This window comes from Mastigoproctus giganteus, chromosome 10, assembly GCF_048544385.1.
Source record: "Mastigoproctus giganteus isolate SK-2022 chromosome 10, ASM4854438v1, whole genome shotgun sequence".
Classification (NCBI taxonomy): domain Eukaryota; kingdom Metazoa; phylum Arthropoda; class Arachnida; order Uropygi; family Thelyphonidae; genus Mastigoproctus; species Mastigoproctus giganteus.
In genome coordinates this window covers 211266374-211286918 of record NC_143584.1, presented here as the reverse complement: position 1 = coordinate 211286918, position 20545 = coordinate 211266374, and the positions used below count along the sequence as shown (strand labels likewise).

Below are 20545 nucleotides of genomic sequence, written 5' to 3'. Positions count from 1 at the left end.
CATAAAAAAAAAAAAAAAAAAAAACCACAAGAATATCAAATCAAAAATGAAAACCATGCTTCTTGTTTTCTTTGATATTAAAGGAATTATTATGGCTGAATGGCTGAATATGTCCCACCAAATCAGAGTGTCAATAAACATACTATATTAAAGTTCTACTGTATGAAAGGAAGAGACCCGACTCGTGGCAGGATGGTTAGATGCTCCAGAACACAACATGCTCTCACCAGTTTCTGGGCAAAAAAACAAATTCCCATGTGTAAACATGCATCCTACTAACCAGACCTTGCCCCTTGTGACTTTTTTCTCTTCCTAAACTGAAAAGTGTACTTAAGGGAACCCATTTCAGTCCATTGAAGCCATTCAGAAAAAATAAACAGTGTTAAAAGGGCTTACAGAAGATAACTTCCAGAAATGTTTCTGTGCTTGGAAGAAACGTATGGAACTGTGTGTAATCTCAAGGCAATTATTTTGAAGGGGATAACTTTTAAGGTATGAAAAATTTCATTATTTTTATTTTATAGCAATAGTTTCATTATTTAATAGCACACCTTATATGTTGCTGGTTACAATGCAGTCCACATGAAGGTATGAGAAGCACCAGAAATATTATCTAAATTAAGAAACACGCAAAGGTAGAAGGCAAATGTTTTTATTTTTAAATGTGGTCCCCTTTGATATCAATGCAACCACTTCATTTTGTTTCTAAGAAATTACCCTTTGAGAGAGGGTAAGTTGCAAACTTCTCAAAAAAAAAAAAAAAAAAACAAAAAAACATACCCACCGAAGAGACTTCTAGTTCCTTCAGAGGGCAGTTTCTTTCTGACAGGATAACTTCTAGTGAAGCTATCAGAATTATGCCTTCTGTGAATCAACACATTGTCACGAGACAACACCATGCAAACGTTTTCCATCCAGGCTGATTCTTCCTTATAGAGTCATTCAATTTTGTGCAATGCAGAAGAATGTACTTCACCAGAGACTGTAGATGTGTAGGGCACATAGGCAACAAGAAGAATCCACTTTGAGTATCAGAAAAATGTTGCCACAATTTTCTCAGAAGAGAATGATTTACAAAATTAAACACTATTTTACCATGTACAAGAACTGCTGCAAACTGCAACAAGTAATGCTGAAGAGATACATAAAAAGTTGTGTATTTTGGTATTTTTATATTTATTTAGGTAGTTTATTTTGTTTTTATTTATTAGTATTACTTATTATTATTTATTTATTATATTTATTAGCATTTATTTATTTTGGCATTTTTATATTTCTTAAGTAGCTTGAACTTTTTTCCCTTTTTTAATGCTTGTATGCAGCATTACTTGATGTAGTTTGCAGCAATTCTTATACATGACAAAGCACTGTTTAATTTTATAAATCATTATTTGATTACACCACATTTATATTTTTAGTGAACTCTGATCTAAACAGTGCAGTCTGTTTTTACTTTCTTCTGTCTTTCCCCCCACCATGTTCTTCATTATGCCCCTATTCTAATTTAGTTTAATTTCTTTTCTCTTTTGAGTTTCCTTGTATTTTGTTTAAATATTTTTATAATTTGATATATTTTGCATTGATTTGTATTTTTAATTAGTATATTTTATGTTGTGTATTTGCATTTCTGTTTGCCTTTTCAATGGACTCCAATCAACATGAAAATTTACATTTTGTCTTTCCAGTTTCTCGGGTGCCGAGCTTACCACTTTTAAGGATATGCTTTCTGTTGAATCTGTCCCTATCATTTACATCCTTGTTTGGTGCATGTTTTCAACTGCTTTCTTGGGTAGGTGCAGGTACTTGCTTGTTCATTTTTTTTAAATTTTATTTTGTTAGCAGCATTTAGCTCCTCTTCAGCATTATTTTTCAATTTGCAGTAATTCTCATAGGTGGTAAAGAATTAATTTTGTAAATCATTATTTGATTACATCACATTTATTTAATATTTTTAGTGCCTTCTCAGCAGACTGGTGAGTCCAACTTCTTTACAGTAGGCAACTCCTTGTAGCAGCAGTGCATAGCACACGCTTCTTGATTAGACCGGGGTTCGAGCCCGTCACCACCAAATACGGAGGATGCGGAAAGGTCAGGGAATGACCACCGCATATCCCGGAGCAATATGGCCATAGTTGCTACTGCTCCTAAAAACAAGTAATATATAATATATATATATAACTCCTTGTGTTTCCAGTGTAGGGATTCTTGCTTGGTTTCTGGCTCCCAATGACAGATCAAAGTTTTATTTGCTGCTGCTGCGTTTGTTGTTAATTAAGGGTTTTAAGAAACAAGGGCATCAAGGCCAAGACGTGTCTTTCCAGGTGTGTGTGGTTTTTTTTTTTTTTTTGTAACTATTTTCAGATTCGTTTGTCAAATCGGATTTTCCGAATAAAACTAAACAGTTCCTCTAAATTTGCAGAGTTTTCTAATATCTGTTGGAGGGTAGGTGGATTCTGGTTATTACATAGAAGTTGGAAGCAAAGTAGTCTGGAATTTCTAAAGCGCGGGCATACTAATAGGATGTGTTTGACACTAAGCTGAACTTGGCGTTGAAAACAGAGAGGGGGATTCTCATTAGCTAGTAGATGATAATGCATACGGTGAGTGTGGTCAATTTGCAGTCTGGCAAGAATTACTTCTTTGCAACTTTTTCTGATGCTTGAGTTCCATATTTCTGGATTCAGTTTTATTTCTTGGAGTTTATTATTAGTTTTATTTCTCCATATTTGAGCCCATTCATCTTCACTTGCTCTAATAATAATTGATCTGAAATCAGTGTATGGTACTGACATTGTTTCGTTTGACAGTTCTGATGTTGACTTGGCTGCATTGTCTGCTTTATCGTTGCCTTCTATTCCAGTGTCCTGGAATCCAGCAAAGGGTTATTTCAGAGTGTTTTTTTTGACATCAGTTGATAAGAAAGCTAATTTTTTGTAGAAGGGGATGGCGAGAATGTTGTATATCCTGTAGGGCTGAGATAGCACTGAGCGAATCGGAATATATTAGGACAGAGAGAGAGAGACGAGTTGACATATTTCACTTAATGCAAGCTGTATAGCATACAGTTCTGCAGAAAGTATGCTGCACTCAATTGGAAGTGATTTTGAGATTACATGCGAAGGGAATACAGCTGCTGCACCTACATGTGATTGGGACTTAAGACCCATCCATATAAACTATGAGTTTCCCAGTATGTTGCGAAGTATAGTTGGCATGTAACTGTCGGATGTTAAGTGATGAAATGGTATTTTTTGACCACTGCGCAAAGTAAAGATCAATGTTTATATCATGTCTATTCCATGGAGGTAAAGGCATATTTACACTTTCCGCAATTTTATTGAGATCGATTTTCCACTTCTGTATTACTTCTTGAAGACGTATCCCAGCAGGTCTGGGTTCATTGGGCTTGGATTCGTAAAGTGTTGGCCATAGAAGTTCGTTGAGGCATACCCAACAGGAGTGAGTTGGAAAGATTCTTATTTTGGCAGCGTTCTCTTCTAAGATAAAGCGGAGGGGCGTGTGCTTTATGTACAACCTCCGAACTGGCAAAGTTCTGTAGGCACCTAGTGCGGATCAAAGGGCACTGTGTTGAATGGTGTTTAGAGACCGCAAGATGCTGTTTTTAGCTGATGCATATACTATAGTTCCATAATCTAATCGTGACCGGATTAGAGCATGATATAAATTCAGCAATGACTGTCTGTCAGCACCCCAAGATGTTTAGGATACTGCACGAAGGATGTTTAATTTCTGGAGGCATGTAGTTCGTAGATAGGTTACATGTTTACGGAAATTTAATTTGGTGTCTAAATTCAGAAATCGGTATTTCTCTGCCTTTCAGTTTTAATAGAGGTTCTGGATGAAGCGATCTTAATTTACAGAAGTGTATTGCTGCTTTTTTCCCCTTGGTTAATTGATAGCCGTTGCTTTCTGTCCAAGTTTCAATTTTGTTTATTGCTATCTGTAGTTGTCTTTCAATGGTAGCCATGTTCGATGATTGACAGGAAATAGCAAGATCCTCTGCATACATATAAACTTCTACTGTAGCTGGGATGTCTCTTATAATGCCATTGGTACATAAAGCAAAGAGCATGGCACTTAAAATCGATCCTTGAAAAGTGGTTTGTTTGTTATTTGGTTTTTAGGAGCATCAGCAACTAAGGCCATATTGCTCCAGGGATATGCGGTGGTCATTCCCTGACCTTTCCGCATCCTCTGTATTTGGTGGTGACAGGCTCGAACCCTGGTCTAATCAAGAAGCGTGTGCTACGCACTGCTGCTCCTGCCATACCTGGCTATGGAGGCGCCAATTATATATATATAATAGAATAGAAAGGTGTCTTTCCTTTCTTGGCAGGAAGCTTACTTCTTTATTTAGGAAGAGCCAAAAATAAATAACTTTATAAAAGAAAAGGTTTTAACAATCTCTAATCAGTCACTTGGAAAAAAGACTTTCAAATTGCTGTGATCACTTGCTTGGCACTCAGGGCCTATCTGCTGTTAACCTAGATGTTAAACTTTATGGGGTGTCTTTTAAAAGTGTTCAAGTTTTCCTTTGAAACCGCTGTCCAATAAGGAGGTGATTATTCCTTTGTATAAGGCAATAGTTGGGGCACACCTTGAGTACTGCATACAGGTCTGGAAGCCTTATTTTAGGAAGGATGTAGAGCTGCTGGAACAAGTCCAGAGAAGGACAACAAGGTTGGTGAATGGAACAAAGGGTTGCTGTTACCAAGAAAGGCTTAAGTTCTGTAAATTGCAGCATCTGGAGACTAGGCACCTGCAAAGTAATCTGATTGAGATGTATAAGGCCTTGAATGGTTTGGGCAAGCTCAATGCTGATGGGATACTTCCACTTGCTCAGATTACTCACCTGAGGGGACAAACTGAAATTGAGGAAAGACAATTGTAAAATAAATGTGCAGAAATTTGCCTTTAGTGGGTGCTTGATTGTTGGAACTTCCACCTGTCATAGTGGAGGTCAACAACTTAAGTTCAAAGCAGAGCTAGACAAGTATCTGGAGTGAATGGATGGATGAAAATGGGAAGGGTTTTTTTTTTTTGGCTGATGCTATATAAGCTTGCTTTCTTGCATCATATGCCTCTACTAATGCTAATGTTTTTCTTCTGATTGTTACACAGGATTACCAGCAATAACACAACTTTGACATCATTAAATTAAGTTTATCATGAATCATGCACAAAACACTTGGTCGTGTTATGCTAGTTTCATATATTATCTGTGTAACTTTTAGATGTCTCCCCATCATCACAACCATCAGTTCCATTTTATCACATATTTCTAGTGATGTTGACTGAATCACGAGTCTTATGCATTGTCATCTTCCAGCTGTTTTGTTTTTCCAAAAGAAACTAAGGCTATGAGATGTCAGCATATTGTCTGTAAATTGCATGTATTCTAAGGGATGTAACCTCTACCTCAGACCAACTAACTCAGCTGCAAAAAAAGTCTGTATAAATTCCTCCCATTTTGATGGGATTTAAACCACACCTTTTCCATATGGTGCAGACTTCTTTCACCAACTGAATTGCCTGTTCCAGAAATTTACTTGACGTGACACAACAGGGCATATGCCTTTTTTCATGACTTTCTTTGGGAGTTGCCTCCTTTGGTGAGGAATTCAGTAATTGCTGTACTCCAATTTTTTCATATATCCATGTTATCTCCAACAGGACTATGTTAGTTTTTCTACAAAAATCTATAAAAGGTTTTGTCATTGTTTTGCAAGTAAACTATAAAGACATGCCTTGATAAAATAAATTCAACTTTTCTAGTCTCCCTCATGTTTCATATTAAAACCTCTGAAAGGACAGAGCTTGCTTTTCTTTTTGTGAAAGCTAAAAATACTATATAGATATCGCTTTTATTTAAACAAGAAAGTATCAACCATTTTTCTATGAAGAGGCATCAGGATACTTTGTTTTTTGCCACCAAAGTCTTTAAAGATACAAACTCACGTTTCTTGTTCATTGAGAGAAAATAAAATCACTTCAATCGGTATTTGTGCAGCAATTGGAAAACAAGATATATTATGAGTGCTGGTGCTGTTATCTATTAGAAGTAAATATGAAATGAAAGGGTGATTGTTCCTTGAGCACTGCAGTCAAGGTCAACAGAAATTGTTGCAATTTCAGAACATAATGTGAGCCGAACTGCACATCTCTCCTGTGTCTGTATTGTGGAGGGACCACGGAACAAAGAGCAACATAAATTTTTGTGTTCAACTGGGAAAAAGCACCATGAAACATTTCAAATGATGAAGCACGTGTAAGTAAGAATTAGTGGCGTAGCCAGGGTAGGGTCAGCAGGTACATTGTACCGCCGAATTCTGGTATTGTCGCACTTTTTAGCATTAGGCAATTGGGACCTTTTTTCGTGAATGTACTTGCTGACAAAACATCCTGGCTACACTACTGGTGAGAATTGTGTCTCATGCACGTGTGTTTGAGTAGAACAAATGTCCCACTCATGGAAGAGAATCACTAGAAGACGACAAACATCCGGGCTCAGCAAAAATGGTCCAAGTGCCAGATTTGATTGAAAAGGTGTGGAAAATCATTACCAATGTGCAATGTCCAAATAATTTAAGAAGATCTGTGCATTAATAAGGAAACCATAGGTGGTAGATGACTTCCATCAACCGGTGAAATACCACCACTTTGCTTATTGGAGGCTTGAAGTGGTGAAACCCATGTTTAGTCTCTAGAGCAAAGTTTCCGGCATCCCCCTCCCCCCATACTTCTCCTTCAACCCATGCACGGTACTAAGTACTATAGGTTTTGATACCTTTCGTGTTTGGGGTTTTCATAAAAAAAAAAAAAAAAAAAACAAATAATAACCCAGGATTTGAAGAAAACTAAGATCTGTGTGTGGTTTGTTCCACATTCATTAACAGACAGTCAACAACAGGCACGAGCTGAATACTGCACAGAACTCATTGAGGCTGTTGAAGGCAAACCCAACTTCATGAATTTGATCATTATGGTGAACAGAGGGGTGTTTACGGTACAACCTCACAATGAAGCGACAAAGTGCAGAGTGGAAGTTTGGCAAACTGACACAAAGGCAAAAAAATTTGTCACGAAAGGTGAAAAATCAAACCGACACTCATCACTTTCTACAACAGCAAGGGAATTGCACACAAAGACTTCATGCCCAATGGCCAATGTGTTACTGCTGCCTACTATCTAGACATTTTGAAATGTTTGTTACAGAGAATCTATTATGTGTAGCCTCAGTATGGAGAAGACTACAGTTGGTTCATCTTAAAAGAGGATGCACCAAGCCACAAGGCTTTCAATATTCAGGAGTTTTTGGCTAGCAAAAAAAGGCTGCATACTTTTGCACTCACCATATTCACCAGACATAGCCCCATGAGACTTCTTTTTGTTCTTGAAGCTCACGGCACCACTTACATCAATAACATTAAAAGAGCTGTGACAAGAATATCGAACAGGTATAGCAGTCACAGCCTTCTCCCAGTTGTTCCAGTCACTTTGTGATCATTGCATGCAGTGCGTGGATGTGGGAGAAAGTTACCTTGAATAAACCAAGGTTAGTTTACTCATACATGGGATCATTATTTTTTTTCTAGCATCAGTCTCATTTTCCAACTGCTACACTGTGTACAGTAATTGTTGAAAATGTCCGGCATCAACTTTGAGACTGGCTTCGTAAGGTTACATGTTCATTAGTGAACAAGTAACCTTATGAAGAACTGCAGCAATTATTACCATGTCATCAAAAATTGTGTGATATAATACAGCTCTTGTGTCCATCTTGCAATCATACACCATGTTTTTCATGTAGACTCATACATGGTAATCTTAGGAGTTGTGATCTGATGATGGTGTCCAATTTGGCATACCACCACAGCTGATCTATCAGCAAGGAATGGTTCATTCAGATACTGTGACATTTCTATTGAAATGCAGGGGTTCACTGTCACAGTGTTAGTACATTTGGAATCACATTTTCAGAGGAGCATTCTCTAAGAGGGCCGACAATTCATTTTGCAAAATTCAAATTAAACGTCACCTATCAGAAATTGTGAGAAGATATATGGTTCAAGCAGTTGTCCACCAAGAACATAACATTTACAGAAAAACAAATACTGAAGTTTGATTAGCCTGAGTTTCTGATACTGTGGACTCAACAGAAGTAAAATGTACATTACTGGTGAACAAAATGTAGCAATGCAAACAGGGATGTGCAGCTAACCAATGGGAGAATTCCAACATCTTCAGGTTCAAATTAGCATTAGCATTAGCATTAGTAGAGGCATTTGATGCAAGAAAGCAAGCTTATGCAGCATCAGCCAAAAAAAAAAAAAAAAAAAACCACTTCCACTTCACCTCTCTGTTCGTTCAAAATACCTGTCCAGCTGAGCCTTAAACTTATTTAGGCTATCAACCTCCACCACAAGGGATGGAAGTCTGTTCCACCAACCAACCACCCGCTGGCTAAAGGCAAATTTCCGCACGTCTATCCTACATCTGTCTTTCCTCAATTTGAATTTATGCCCTCTCAGGTGATTTTTCTGAGCTAGAGGAAGAATCCCATCAGCATTGAGCATGCTTAAACCATTCAAGGCTTTATACACCTCTATCAGATCACCTCGCTGGTGCCTAGTCTCCAGACACTGTAATTTGCAAAACTTAAGCCTTTCTTCGTAAGAGCACCCCTTTGTTCCATTCACTACTCTTGTTGCCCTTCTCTGTACTCGTTCCAGCAGCTCTACATCCTTCTTGAAATGAGGCCTCCAGGCCTGTATACAGTACTCTTGGTGTGGCCTGACCATCGCCTTATACAACGGAATAATCACCTCCTTATCCCTGCTGGAAAAATTCCTGTATATCATTGACAATACTCCATGAGCTACTCTTGCAGCCCGTCTGCACTGCTCAGAGAACTTCATATCTGCCTGCACAACCACCCCCAAGTCCCTTTCATTCTCTACCACTGTCAGTGTAGTACCACAGAGTTGATACGTTGCTCTGGGGTTGCTGTTTCCCATGTGTAGTACTTTACATTTGTCAATGTTAAACTTCATTTGCCACCTCTCAGCCCATCTGCTCAACCTTTCCAGATCCTGTTGCAGCAGCATAGTGTCAGTAGTGTCCTTGACAACCCTGCCAACCTTTGTATCGTCTGCAAACTTGGACATTAAGCCCGATATACTATCATCAATATCATTTATAAATACAGAAAACAATAATGGACCCAACACTGAGCCCTGAGGGACTCCACTAATAACATCAGTCCACGATGAGCAGTGTCCATTGATTACCACTCTCTGTCTTCTCCCCCTCAACCACCCCTTTATCCATAGCAGCAATTTGCCTCCAATGTCACACTGCTCCAATTTGTGTAGCAGTCTTCCATGTGCAACAGTATCAAAAACCTTTCTAAGATCCAAGTATATAATATCAAAGTTATTCCCTGCATCCAGTTCTTTTGTGACTGCATCATAGTATCCAATCAAGTTGGTCAGGCAAGACTTCCCCTTAACAAAACCATGCTGTGTCTGAGCTATAACTGAAGTCTTGTCTAAATGATCCTGCAGTGCTTCTTTAACCAGTGCCTCCATTAATTTTCCTGGAACAGAAGTTAAGCTCACAGGTCTATAATTACTTGTGTCAGCCTTTGATCCTCCTTTGTGAATTGGGGTCACATTTGCACTTTTCCAGTCTATGGGTACCTCCCCTGAGTCCAAGGAAGCTCTCATAATTATGGCTAAGGGTTTGCTTACTTCCTTTGCTGCCTCCTTTAATATAACTGGATAGATCCCATCCACCCCGGGTGCCTTTCTTGTGTTTATCTTCAACAGTTTCTCCTCCACTTTACTCCCAGTTATTTCAAGATTCTGTAGCTTACTGCTAGAGTTGAATACACCTCTGGCATTCCCCTCGCTGAATAACTCCTCATGTGTGAATGTCGATGCAAAATATTCATTTAGTTTGTTAGCTACCTGAGCAGGATCATCAACAGTTGACCCATCAATATCAAGTGGACCAATCTGATTCATCCCCTTCCTTCTAGAGTTTACATAAGTAAAGAACTCTTTGCTGTTTTTCTTTGCATCCTTTGCCAAGGATTTCTCGTAATCTGCCTTCGCCTGCCTAACCTCCTTTGTAACTTGGTTGCATATCAACTTGTATCTATCATAGGCTTCTGTGTCATGTGTTAATTTGTATGTATCCCATGCATTTTTCTTCTCTGCCATATGCCTCATTAGTTCATCTGACATCCATTTTGGCCTAAACCTTGAACAATATTTCTTAGTTGGTATGTAAAGCCTAGTAGCTTCCAAGATAAGTTCTTTGAATGCTTCCCATTTTGAATTTGCTGTTGGTAACATCATCAGTTGGTCCCACTGTATAGAATTTAAATACTGTCTCAGTCCATCGTAGCCGCCTTTACGGAAGCAATAACCCTTCCCTTTACCCCTAATGGTAGTTACCTCTTTGAGTAAATCCCACTTCAGCACACTGTGATCACTGCCACCTAGTGGTTCATTTATCTGCAGATTCCTAATGCATGAAGAATCACTGCTGATAATCAAATCAAGAGTATTACTCCCTCTAGTTGCCTCCCGAACATGCTGATGTAGAAAACAATCATCCAATAAATCCACAAAAGTCCTGCTAGTGTGTGAGTAACCAGCCCCCAAATTCCAGTCAATATCTGGGAAATTAAAATCTCCCATTATAAGACTCTCTGATTTACTGGCCCACTCTATTTCCCTGTACAGTTCCTTATTATACTCATCAGAGTCATTAGGCCTATAGCACACTCCTACTCTCAATTTTGATCTCCCAATGTTTATGTCACACCAAACTGACTCCACACCGCACTGTCCAGCGATGTCGACTGGCTTCACTTCCTTGGTTTTTATGTGTTTCTTAACTAATAGCATAACCCCTCCTCCCTTCCTATCCTGTCTATCCTTTCTGTAGACGTTGTACTCCCCAAATTGCAGTTCTGCATCCCTTATATCTGTGTGACACCACGTCTCTGATATCCCAACAATATCTGCCTTCGATGTTTTGAGCAATACCTCAAATTCATCAAATTTATTTACTAAACTCCTAGCATTGGTGTACACGCAAGTATACCTGCACCTGTTTCTATTCTTAGCTATCCTAACACAACCCATGTGTTTACTTGTACCGCAATGGCTCCCAGCAGTCTCTGAAATACCATGCATCTTGTTTTTCAGGCTTCTGCTCATTCTAATAGAAGCAGCGCAAGAATCTCTTTCACCTCTGCCAGTGGCTACTGTCAATCTATTGGTCTTTGTCTCCCCCCAAGCTAACAGTTTTCCGACCCACCTAACACTGCCTCGATACCTAGGGCTCTAATTATGGCGAAATGGACCCACGTTGATGGATGGTTGGGGATTTTTTTTTGGCACATAGGGTGCCACCCATGTTGATATAACATTTTTTACTCAAGATAATCTCAGGAATTAGCAAGTTATGACAAAGTTGCAGGGCACTCCTACAGATATACAAGGCGTGCCAATAAGTTCCCAGACCAGTGATGTTGTGGTCGTGTTTGATGAGTTTGAAAATAAACAGAAGTGGTTTTTAGTTCTAACTTTCTCCAACAGATGGTGGTATAGAGATTGTCCAATAGGCTGGCAGATTGCAAATAACAACCTGTTTCATTAACACAATTAGTGCACTGAAAAATCATTACTGCAGCAGTCTATAGTGACATTGAGCAGTTCTGCCTTACCTGCAATTTAGCAGTTCTTTTGTGGAATTCACATTTGTACCAGCAAGACAATGTCCTGTATTGAGCACCAGAACAAGATGGTCTACATCAAGCAGAGAATTGAGCACAACCTCATGGAAGGACTGGAGTAAGATTCCTACCTCCACCACATAAAAACTGATAGACAGTATACTCCAAAGGGTTATTGATGTCGTTCAAGTCCATGCAAGTCATGCTCAATATTAAAAGTTTATTTTTTTCTAACTATATATGTTTCATTTATTGTCACAAATAGATGTGGCAATAAAGATCCCGGAGTGGTGCTGTTGCAGTCATGTTCAATGAGTTTGAAAATAAATGGGAGTGATACATTGCAATTCAAACTTCTTCCAATAAATGGAAGAAGTTTGAATTGCAATGTAAGGTGGTACAGAGATTGTCCAGGTAAGCTGACAGATTGCAAGTAACACTCAGTTTCATTAGTAGCATTAAAATTCTGTCATAATTTTGCAATGGGGCAAAGAATGAATATCAAATTTTGTTTTTAAGTGGGAAAATCTGCAAAAGAAACATATGAAATGTTAAAAACTGTGTATGGTGATATACCATTCAGACACACTGGTGCATTAAGTTGTACCAGTGTGTTTGGATGGTATAAGTGGTTCAAAGACTGACATGAGGATGTTCACGATAACCAAAGAAGTGGGAGTCTGTCAACCACTCGAAATAAGGTCTAAGTTGCAAAACGTTTGGGAAATTGTGACAAAAGATTGTCATCTGACTCTCAGAATGATGGCTGATGAGTCAGATATGAATAAAGAGACAATTTGTCAAATTCTGCATGAAAATTTAAGTAAAAGAAAGGTCTGTGCAAAATTTGAGCCACAAAGCCTCACAGATGAGCAGAATCAACGAAGAGTGTCATCATGCATAAACTTCACCTAGACTTGTCAAGACAATCCTAATTTCCTTGACTGTATTATCACTGAAGATGGGTGTTGGGTGTTTCAGTATGATCCAGAGATGATGCCTCAGAGCATGCAGTGGACTTTAAAATCATCACCAAGGACTAAAAAGTTTTCTTTACAGAAGTCCAGAATCAAGACAATGCTAATCATATTTTGCGACAAACAAGGTGTGATTCACAAGGAATTTGTAACTGAAGGGGCGAGAGTCAATGCTGTGTTCTACATAGAGATGCTTCAAAAACTATTTGAAGCTCATTTTCCAGGTGAGACTGCAATTTTGAGAGAAAGGCAGCTGGTTCTTGTTGCACAAAAATGTCCATGCCTATTCCACACTTGTGAAGGCATTTCTGATGAAATATAGCATTGTACATATCAACCATCCATTCTACTCTTCTGTTCTAGCACCAGCAGACTTCCTCTTTCCCAAGGTGAAAATTGCCCTCAAAAGAAAGAGATTTCAGGATGTTAAGGACATAAAGAAAAACGTAACCACATAATCATCTTGTTGGATGCCTTTGCTGACTCTTTTTAGAATGGTGTAATAAGTGCATTCAATCAGTGAATGATTACTTTGAATAAAAATAAATAAAACCATGTTTGAGCTCCTTCACTTTGTGTTCTTTTTATTGTACCAGTCCAGGAACTTTATTGCCACACCTCGTGTACACACACACAAAGTTTTTTAGTACAGCTATTCCATGCAAAACTTTGAATAGCACGATAACGTGAAAACACGTTTTTATTTTTGTTTCTTGGTGTTAAATTCATATAATGCCCAATTCTCAAAGTAGCATGTTTGTGATATAACTGACACTAAAATATTATTGGATGGTCTGTAAAGGAATGAAAGTAAAATAAAGTCAAATTTTGCATAGACCTGTCACTTAAAATTTTTAACATTTGTAACTCCAGATGGATTCAAATTTTCTCAAATTCACCTGATTGAGATGTTGAAGCCATTGCTATTATGAATGATCCCACACAATTTATTCATTTACCTACTAGAATACCAGTTAATCTTTACTGCATACACAACCCTCTTGACCCCTTACCAACAATTCTTCAAAGTACACAGATGACGTTAGCTATCCTTCTAAGGTACCTCGGATTACAATTTAGGAATGGTCTCTTTTGCAACGGAACCTATATCCCATGTCTCATGTTAAACTTTATATCATTTGGCATTACAACAATTCCAAATGGAATTAACTACATAATTCCTATTCTTCATGATTGTACTACCCTTTTAAATCTTCCAATTTTAATGATTGCTCAGATAGTGTGTGCATGATATCATTTTTGTAGGAATAAAATTCTTTATTCACTCTTCCAAAAAGAAAATCTTTCCTTAAAATGAGCTAAGGTTGTTCAGAGTAAAAATGAAACATCAAAATGGGCTTACAACCCATTCAAACCCACAGCTTCATTTTTTGCTTAAACCAAGTATCTAACAAAAAGTTGTAAACAAGTTATTACTACATTTACACTCTAATTTTAAAAGTCTGTGCATAGGAAATTTTCCTTTCGTATAAATGACAGCCAAATTTTCTTGTCCTCAGCCAGAAGCACTAGCTGCAACTTGTCAGTCCATAACCTTATTACATCCTTATGGTTTTATTACATCTTCATTTACAGACAAAGCTAAATTGCTTGTATCTTACTTTTCTTCTAATTCTTGCAGAGACAATCTTAAAAAAATCTCCTTTTTCTAAAACAAACACATCCTACCCAATGCTTTCTTTGGGTTTCTGAGAAAAAGAGAATAGAAGAATCCTAAACAATCTCAATATTCAGGATTATTCTAATCTAGAGAATCTTTTAGCACAGGATATTAAGAACAAGCAGCATTTCTCCACTTGTTCTTAAACACCTCTCCTAAATAATCAGGGTTGAATTTGAAAGTGTCTGCAATTCTGCCCTGGAGAGATTGTGCAAGGCTTTGGGTAGAATTTTTCTCAGCCTGGTCTGTGCTTGCTAACAGGAGAGTGCTCTTCTACAGAGATAGGATACACTTAAATAGAAAGGGTGCAAGAATATTTGCTGATGCTATTGAGGCAGTGTTAGGTGGGTCAGAAAACTGCTAGCTTGGGGAGGGATACATGGACTTGCGTGTACACCAATGCTAGGAGTTTGGTAAATAAATTTGATGAATTTGAGGTGTTGGTCAAAACATCAAAGGCAGATATTGTTGCGATGTCAGAGACGTGGTGTCCCACAGATATAAGGAATGCAGAAATGGAATTTGGGGAGTACAATGTGTACAGGAAGGACAGACAGGAAAGGAAGGGAGGAGGGGTTATGCTATTAGTTAGGAAACACAAAATCCAAGGAAGTACAGATAGTCGACATGGGTGGACAGAGCAGTGTCGAGTCAGTTTGGTGTGACATAAGCACTGGGAAAGAAAAATTCAGAGAAGTATGTCATAAGCCTAATGACTCTGATGAGTATAAAAAACAACTGTACAGAGATACAGAGTGGGCCAGTAAATCAGAGAGTCTTATAATGGGGGATTTTAATTTCCCAAATATTGACTGGAATTTGTGGGTTGGTCACTCACACACTAGCAAGGCTTCTGTGGATTTATTCGATGATTGTTTTCTACAGCAGCATGTTCAGGAGGCAACTAGAGGGAGTAATACTCTTGATCTGGTTATCAGTACTAATTCTTCATGCATTAAGAATCTGCAGATAAAGGAACCACTGGGTGGCAGTGATCACAGTGTGCTGAAGTGGGATTTACTCAAAGAGGTAACTACCATCAAGGGTAAAGGGAAGGGTTTTTGCTTTCGTAAAGATGACTATGGTGGTCTGAGACAGTTTTTAAATTCTGTACGGTGGGACCAACTGATGATGCTAACAATTGCAAATTCAAAATGGGAAGCATTCAAAGAATTAATCTTGGAAGCTACTAGGCTTTACATACCAACTAAGAAATATTGTTCGAGGTTTAGGCCTAAATGGATGTCAGATGAACTAATGAGACGTGTGGAAGAGAAGAAAAATGCATGGAATACATATAAATTAACAAGTGACACAGAAGCTTATGATAAATATATTGTAAGCTTGTCTGTAACCATCATAAAGGCGGTTAGACAGGCAAAGGCAAATTACGAGAAATCTTTGACAAAGCATGCAAAGAAAACAGCAAAGAGTTCTTTACTTACAAACTCTAGAAAGAAGGGAATGAATCAGATTGGTCCATTTGATATTGATGGTTCAACTGTTGATGATCCTGCTCAGGTAGCTAACAAACTAAATGAGTATTTTGCATCTACATTCACATGTGAGGAGTTATTCAGGAAGGGGAATGCCAGAGGTGTATTAAACTCTGGCAGTGAGCTAGATGATTTTCTAATAACTGAGAGCAAAGTGGAGGAGAAATTGTTGAAGATAAACATAAGAAAGGCACCTGGGGTGGATGGGATCAATCCAGTTCATAAGCTCATCCCTTCCTTTCTTGCATCACATGCCACTACTACAAACTTCTATCTGTGTTGTAGAAGTTGATAGCTTAAACAGATTCAAGGCAGAACTAGATAAACATTTGGAGCGAGTGGATGGGTGAAATTAGAGGTTTTTTTTTTTTTTTTTTTTTTTTGGCTGATGCTGTATAAGCTTGCTTTCTTGCATCATATGTCTTTACTATTGCTAATGCTAAATGCTAATTAACCCATGTTTTTTGTTACTTTTTTTACAATCATTTATTCTGTATTCCACCTGTGTCTTTCCTCCTGCATGGAAATTTGTGCACGTCCAGCCAATTCTTGTGAAGGGTGACAAATCCCTATATACGAATTATTCTATTAAACTTATTTCATACCTTGAATTGTAATGGAGAAATTCACAACTGAGAACTCATCTTACACTATTGATATCTTCCATCTGATTAATGATCAATATGGATTCTGCCAATAATGATCCACTGGTGTTACTTTTTTATGGCTTATTTATTCATCTGTGTAACAAATTCTATGGAAACGTTTGGAGAAACTCAAGCAACTGAGCAAAACATTTCTAAATCTTTTGATCGGGTTTGGCATAAAGCATATTTCATGGTTCGTCTTCATTTTGAAAATGGGTAGCCAGTTACCTCTTTGACTGTGATGGTATATTGCCATCTTCTAACTTCTCAAATAATGCTGAAGTTCCCCAACCTGTACTTTCACATTCATTTTCTCGTGTATGTTGACTGTAAATACTATCTATTTCTATTGATGGTATCACACTAAATTCTACCTTCCAGTTCAATAAACTCTGCTCTGTACAACTACTCAAATATCAACCACCAATCTCTAAAATATTGATCTCCAGGTAATATTTCAGTGGAGGTGGGGGAAAGAAAACTTAGTGACTTTAAGTGTTCTAAAATGTGGTCCTGTCTCATTCTTTACAAAAATTTTTTATAATATAAGGATAAAAGTCTCAGAATGTCTATAAAAAGGAATGTCTCCTTGAAAGCAAAACTTAACCCTACAGTGGGTGCAAAGTTATATGCTGCCAACTACACATATTAAGAGTTTTAATATCAGTTAAAATGATGTCAGTACAAATTTTAATATGTGCCCAATAGTCTTTTTAATTTCAAATTGCATCAGATTATTTTTTAAATGGAAGAGTGTATTCATAAAAAAAAATACATTTTGGAGTAAAAAATGCAGTGCACCCACTCATGTAATTTCCCCATAGAGTTTTGATACCTACTTTCATTTTTCTCAGTCCATGACACTCTGCTGGAAAAAAGGTATTCAGGAAATCTTTTCTTTTTAATAATAATACTACCATTTCTAAAGATATCTGTCTATTATCCAATATAGTGTCAAAATGAAGAATATATTTTCTGGTACCCCATTTTAAGCTATATTTTGCCCTTTTCCCCGTTCATCCAGGAGAACAGTGTGTCTGTTTATGCAGGTTTTTTTTTTTTTACTGCACTAGCAACAGAGTTAATAATAAACGACTTTTGGGGGAGAGGGCAAAATTTTCACTTTTAAGACCCATAATTCATGGTTAGACTCTGGGCATCAATGCAAATATTGTCAGTGGTTTTATACTATTATGCATCCTTTTATTTGTATAAGGATCCTGGGCTTGGCTCACTATGACCTTAGATAATGCTGTACCAGTAACATCAGAACATCCATTCATCCCTTATTATGTATGCTTTTTAAAATTATCTCTAGGCTTATTAGTATTCTACATCAGCTGTTCCCAACCTTTTTTTGACTCACGAACCCCTTCTTCACACACCACACTCTTCTTCGCACCAAAATTACATAAATATATGGAATATAATATATTCCATTTATTTTAATTTATGTAATAACATTTTTATTAACAATTTATATATTTTTATTAACAATTTATATAATATTTTTATTAATAATTTATATAATAATAATTATAATTTATTCTATATAATATATGGAGTTTTGGCATGGAGGAAACATATTTCTTCCACGAACCATTTCCTCCTTTCCACACATCACAACCTGGCTAATCAAATCCCTCTCTTATTTATTTTGCCTCATTCCTCCTTGCCTTTGTTTAATTATTACATTTATAAAAATTTATTTGTTAGCTCCTCAAACAAGGTATCTATCTTTCCTTTCCTACCTTTCTCACTGAAAAACATTTGAAAGCTTTCAACTGCCATTCTTTATGGTTCATTCCAGTTAAGGGCACTCCTTTCTCTGAGAAACATAGAACTAAAATTATATCTATTGTTCATTAAGCTACTTATTTTCCGCTATCTAAAGTTCATTCTTATCCTACAATTTGTCCTAATCATTCTGCCCTTTTCATTTAAAAATCTTGTTTCCAAAATTTCCTATGTAAATCTAAGCAGACACCATCACAGAATTTTTAGTGCGAACCCCCAGGGGTTTGCAAACCACCGGTTGTGAACCACTGTTCTATGTCTTTCATAATTCCTTTCACCTCTTATACATATTTTCATGGTTTTACCGAAATTGACATCATGAATTTTCTGGCTGTTTTTCTCCTTAACATGGCAGTGCTATTTCTTGTTTGCAATCAAAACATGAATAATGCCTTTACTAGGCACTGCTCCACATTTTCATTGTTCCAGATTTCCCTAATACCCAATATAACACTGGCTGAAGGATCCAACATTGAATAATTTATTAAAACTATATATATTTTTTGTTTTTATCTTTATTATTTTTTTGTGAAACATTATTTAAAAACTAGTGAAAAATTCAGTGATTTCATTGAACACGTTTTCAGAATACAGTACTACACTAATCAGCATGAGGATTGGGGAAGGAGGAAATGATAAAATAAAAAATTGATGAATTTTTTATTTTATCATTACTGTGCCGTGGCCTTTGCAGACTTTTAACATCCCCCAACCCCAGACGGACAAGGAGACTAGAAATTTCGTTGCGCTAGCTCCCATGGGGTGCCCAAGGTCCCGACAGGACGACACACCAATTTTCCAAATTATATATGGTATTTACATTTTATCTCGTAGACTCATTTGTGATATTATACTGTCGATTTTATTTTTAAAGGGGGGGGGGGAATTACTGCTCTGGACTTATATAACCTGCTAGCAAATAAATGTTTTTTTTTTTTTTTTATGAAAACCCCAAACACGAAAGGTATCAAAACCTATAGTACTATGCATGGGTTGAAGGAGAAGTATGGGGGAGGGGGGGATACCGGAAACTTTGCTCTAGAGACTAAACATGGGTTTCACCACTTCAAGCCTCCAATAAGCAAAGTGGTGGTATTTCACCGGTTGATGAAAGTCATCTACCACCTGACGCCCGACAGATTTCGAGCAAAAAATTAGAGGACTTAGTTATAAAGTTCTTCCATGTTATACTGTATTATATTACGCAATACTTCAAACATTAAATAATAATGTGGTCAAGAAGTTGAAGTTACATCAATCCACTGAAACTTGGAATGAGGGCAAGCGAGTTACAATAAAATAATACCTGTATGATCCGCAGAAGTTTCAAAATATTTACCACTTCTTCGAAATAACAAACCATCTTTCAAATGCTCATCTTCGCTACAAGCCAATTCAGTGGACATGTTTACGAAAACCAGTGATATCGCGAAACCCGCAAACTCTCTAGGAAATAAACATACAGATCCACCATGCGGAAAATGTTAGCATTTAATAAAAGCTTTTAACTCAAAATAAACAAAATCAAATTAAAAACAGGAATTTACATCATGTGATTATGTATATAAAGTGCTTAGCATCATAATACACAGCCATTTCTGAATAAACAGAAAATTTTTAAGGTGGCATCGTTTTAGGTTATATCTCATATTGTGAATACCTTCACAACGAGTTGCCATGATATTGCACTACTTCGAATAAGTAACGCTTCACCTAAGGAGAAGACTAGTGTTACTTATTCTCAGATAGGTACCACCACCCAGACAGCACTGTTTCAGGGCTATTTGGCCCTTCGTCAGTGAGTGGGTAGGTACCCACTCACTGACGAAGTCACTGACGAAGGGCCAAATAGCCCTGAAAAGTGCTGTCTGGGTGGTGGTACCTATCTGAGAATAAGTAACACTAGTCTTCTCCTTAGGTGAAGCGTTACTTATTCGAAGTAGTGCAATATCATGGCAACTCGTTGTGAAGGTATTCACAATATGAGATATAACCTAAAACGATGCCACCTTAAAAATTTTCTGTTTATTCAGAAATGGCTGTGTATTATGATGCTAAGCACTTTATATACATAGTCTAAATTTGTTCGTAGCTTGAGGCTCTAGCCCTAAATGCGCCTTAGCCTTAATCATGTGATTATTATTGATTACTAGAAGTTGGCTACGTTGTTCAAA

At 37.4% G+C, this 20545-nt stretch overlaps 1 protein-coding gene across 1 annotated transcript in view; it reads right to left on the bottom strand.

Moving 5' to 3' along the window:
• The window catches only part of LOC150079848 (transmembrane protein 41B-like), a 43863-nt gene extending 24081 nt beyond the window's left edge, over positions 1-19782 (bottom strand). The window contains exon 1 of the mRNA XM_090382562.1: positions 19678-19782. Within this exon, the coding sequence (XP_090238688.1) occupies positions 19678-19777 (100 nt within the window). The 5' untranslated portion in view covers positions 19778-19782. The remainder of the gene's footprint in view (positions 1-19677) is intronic.
• Between the last annotated feature and the right edge of the window lie 763 nt (positions 19783-20545).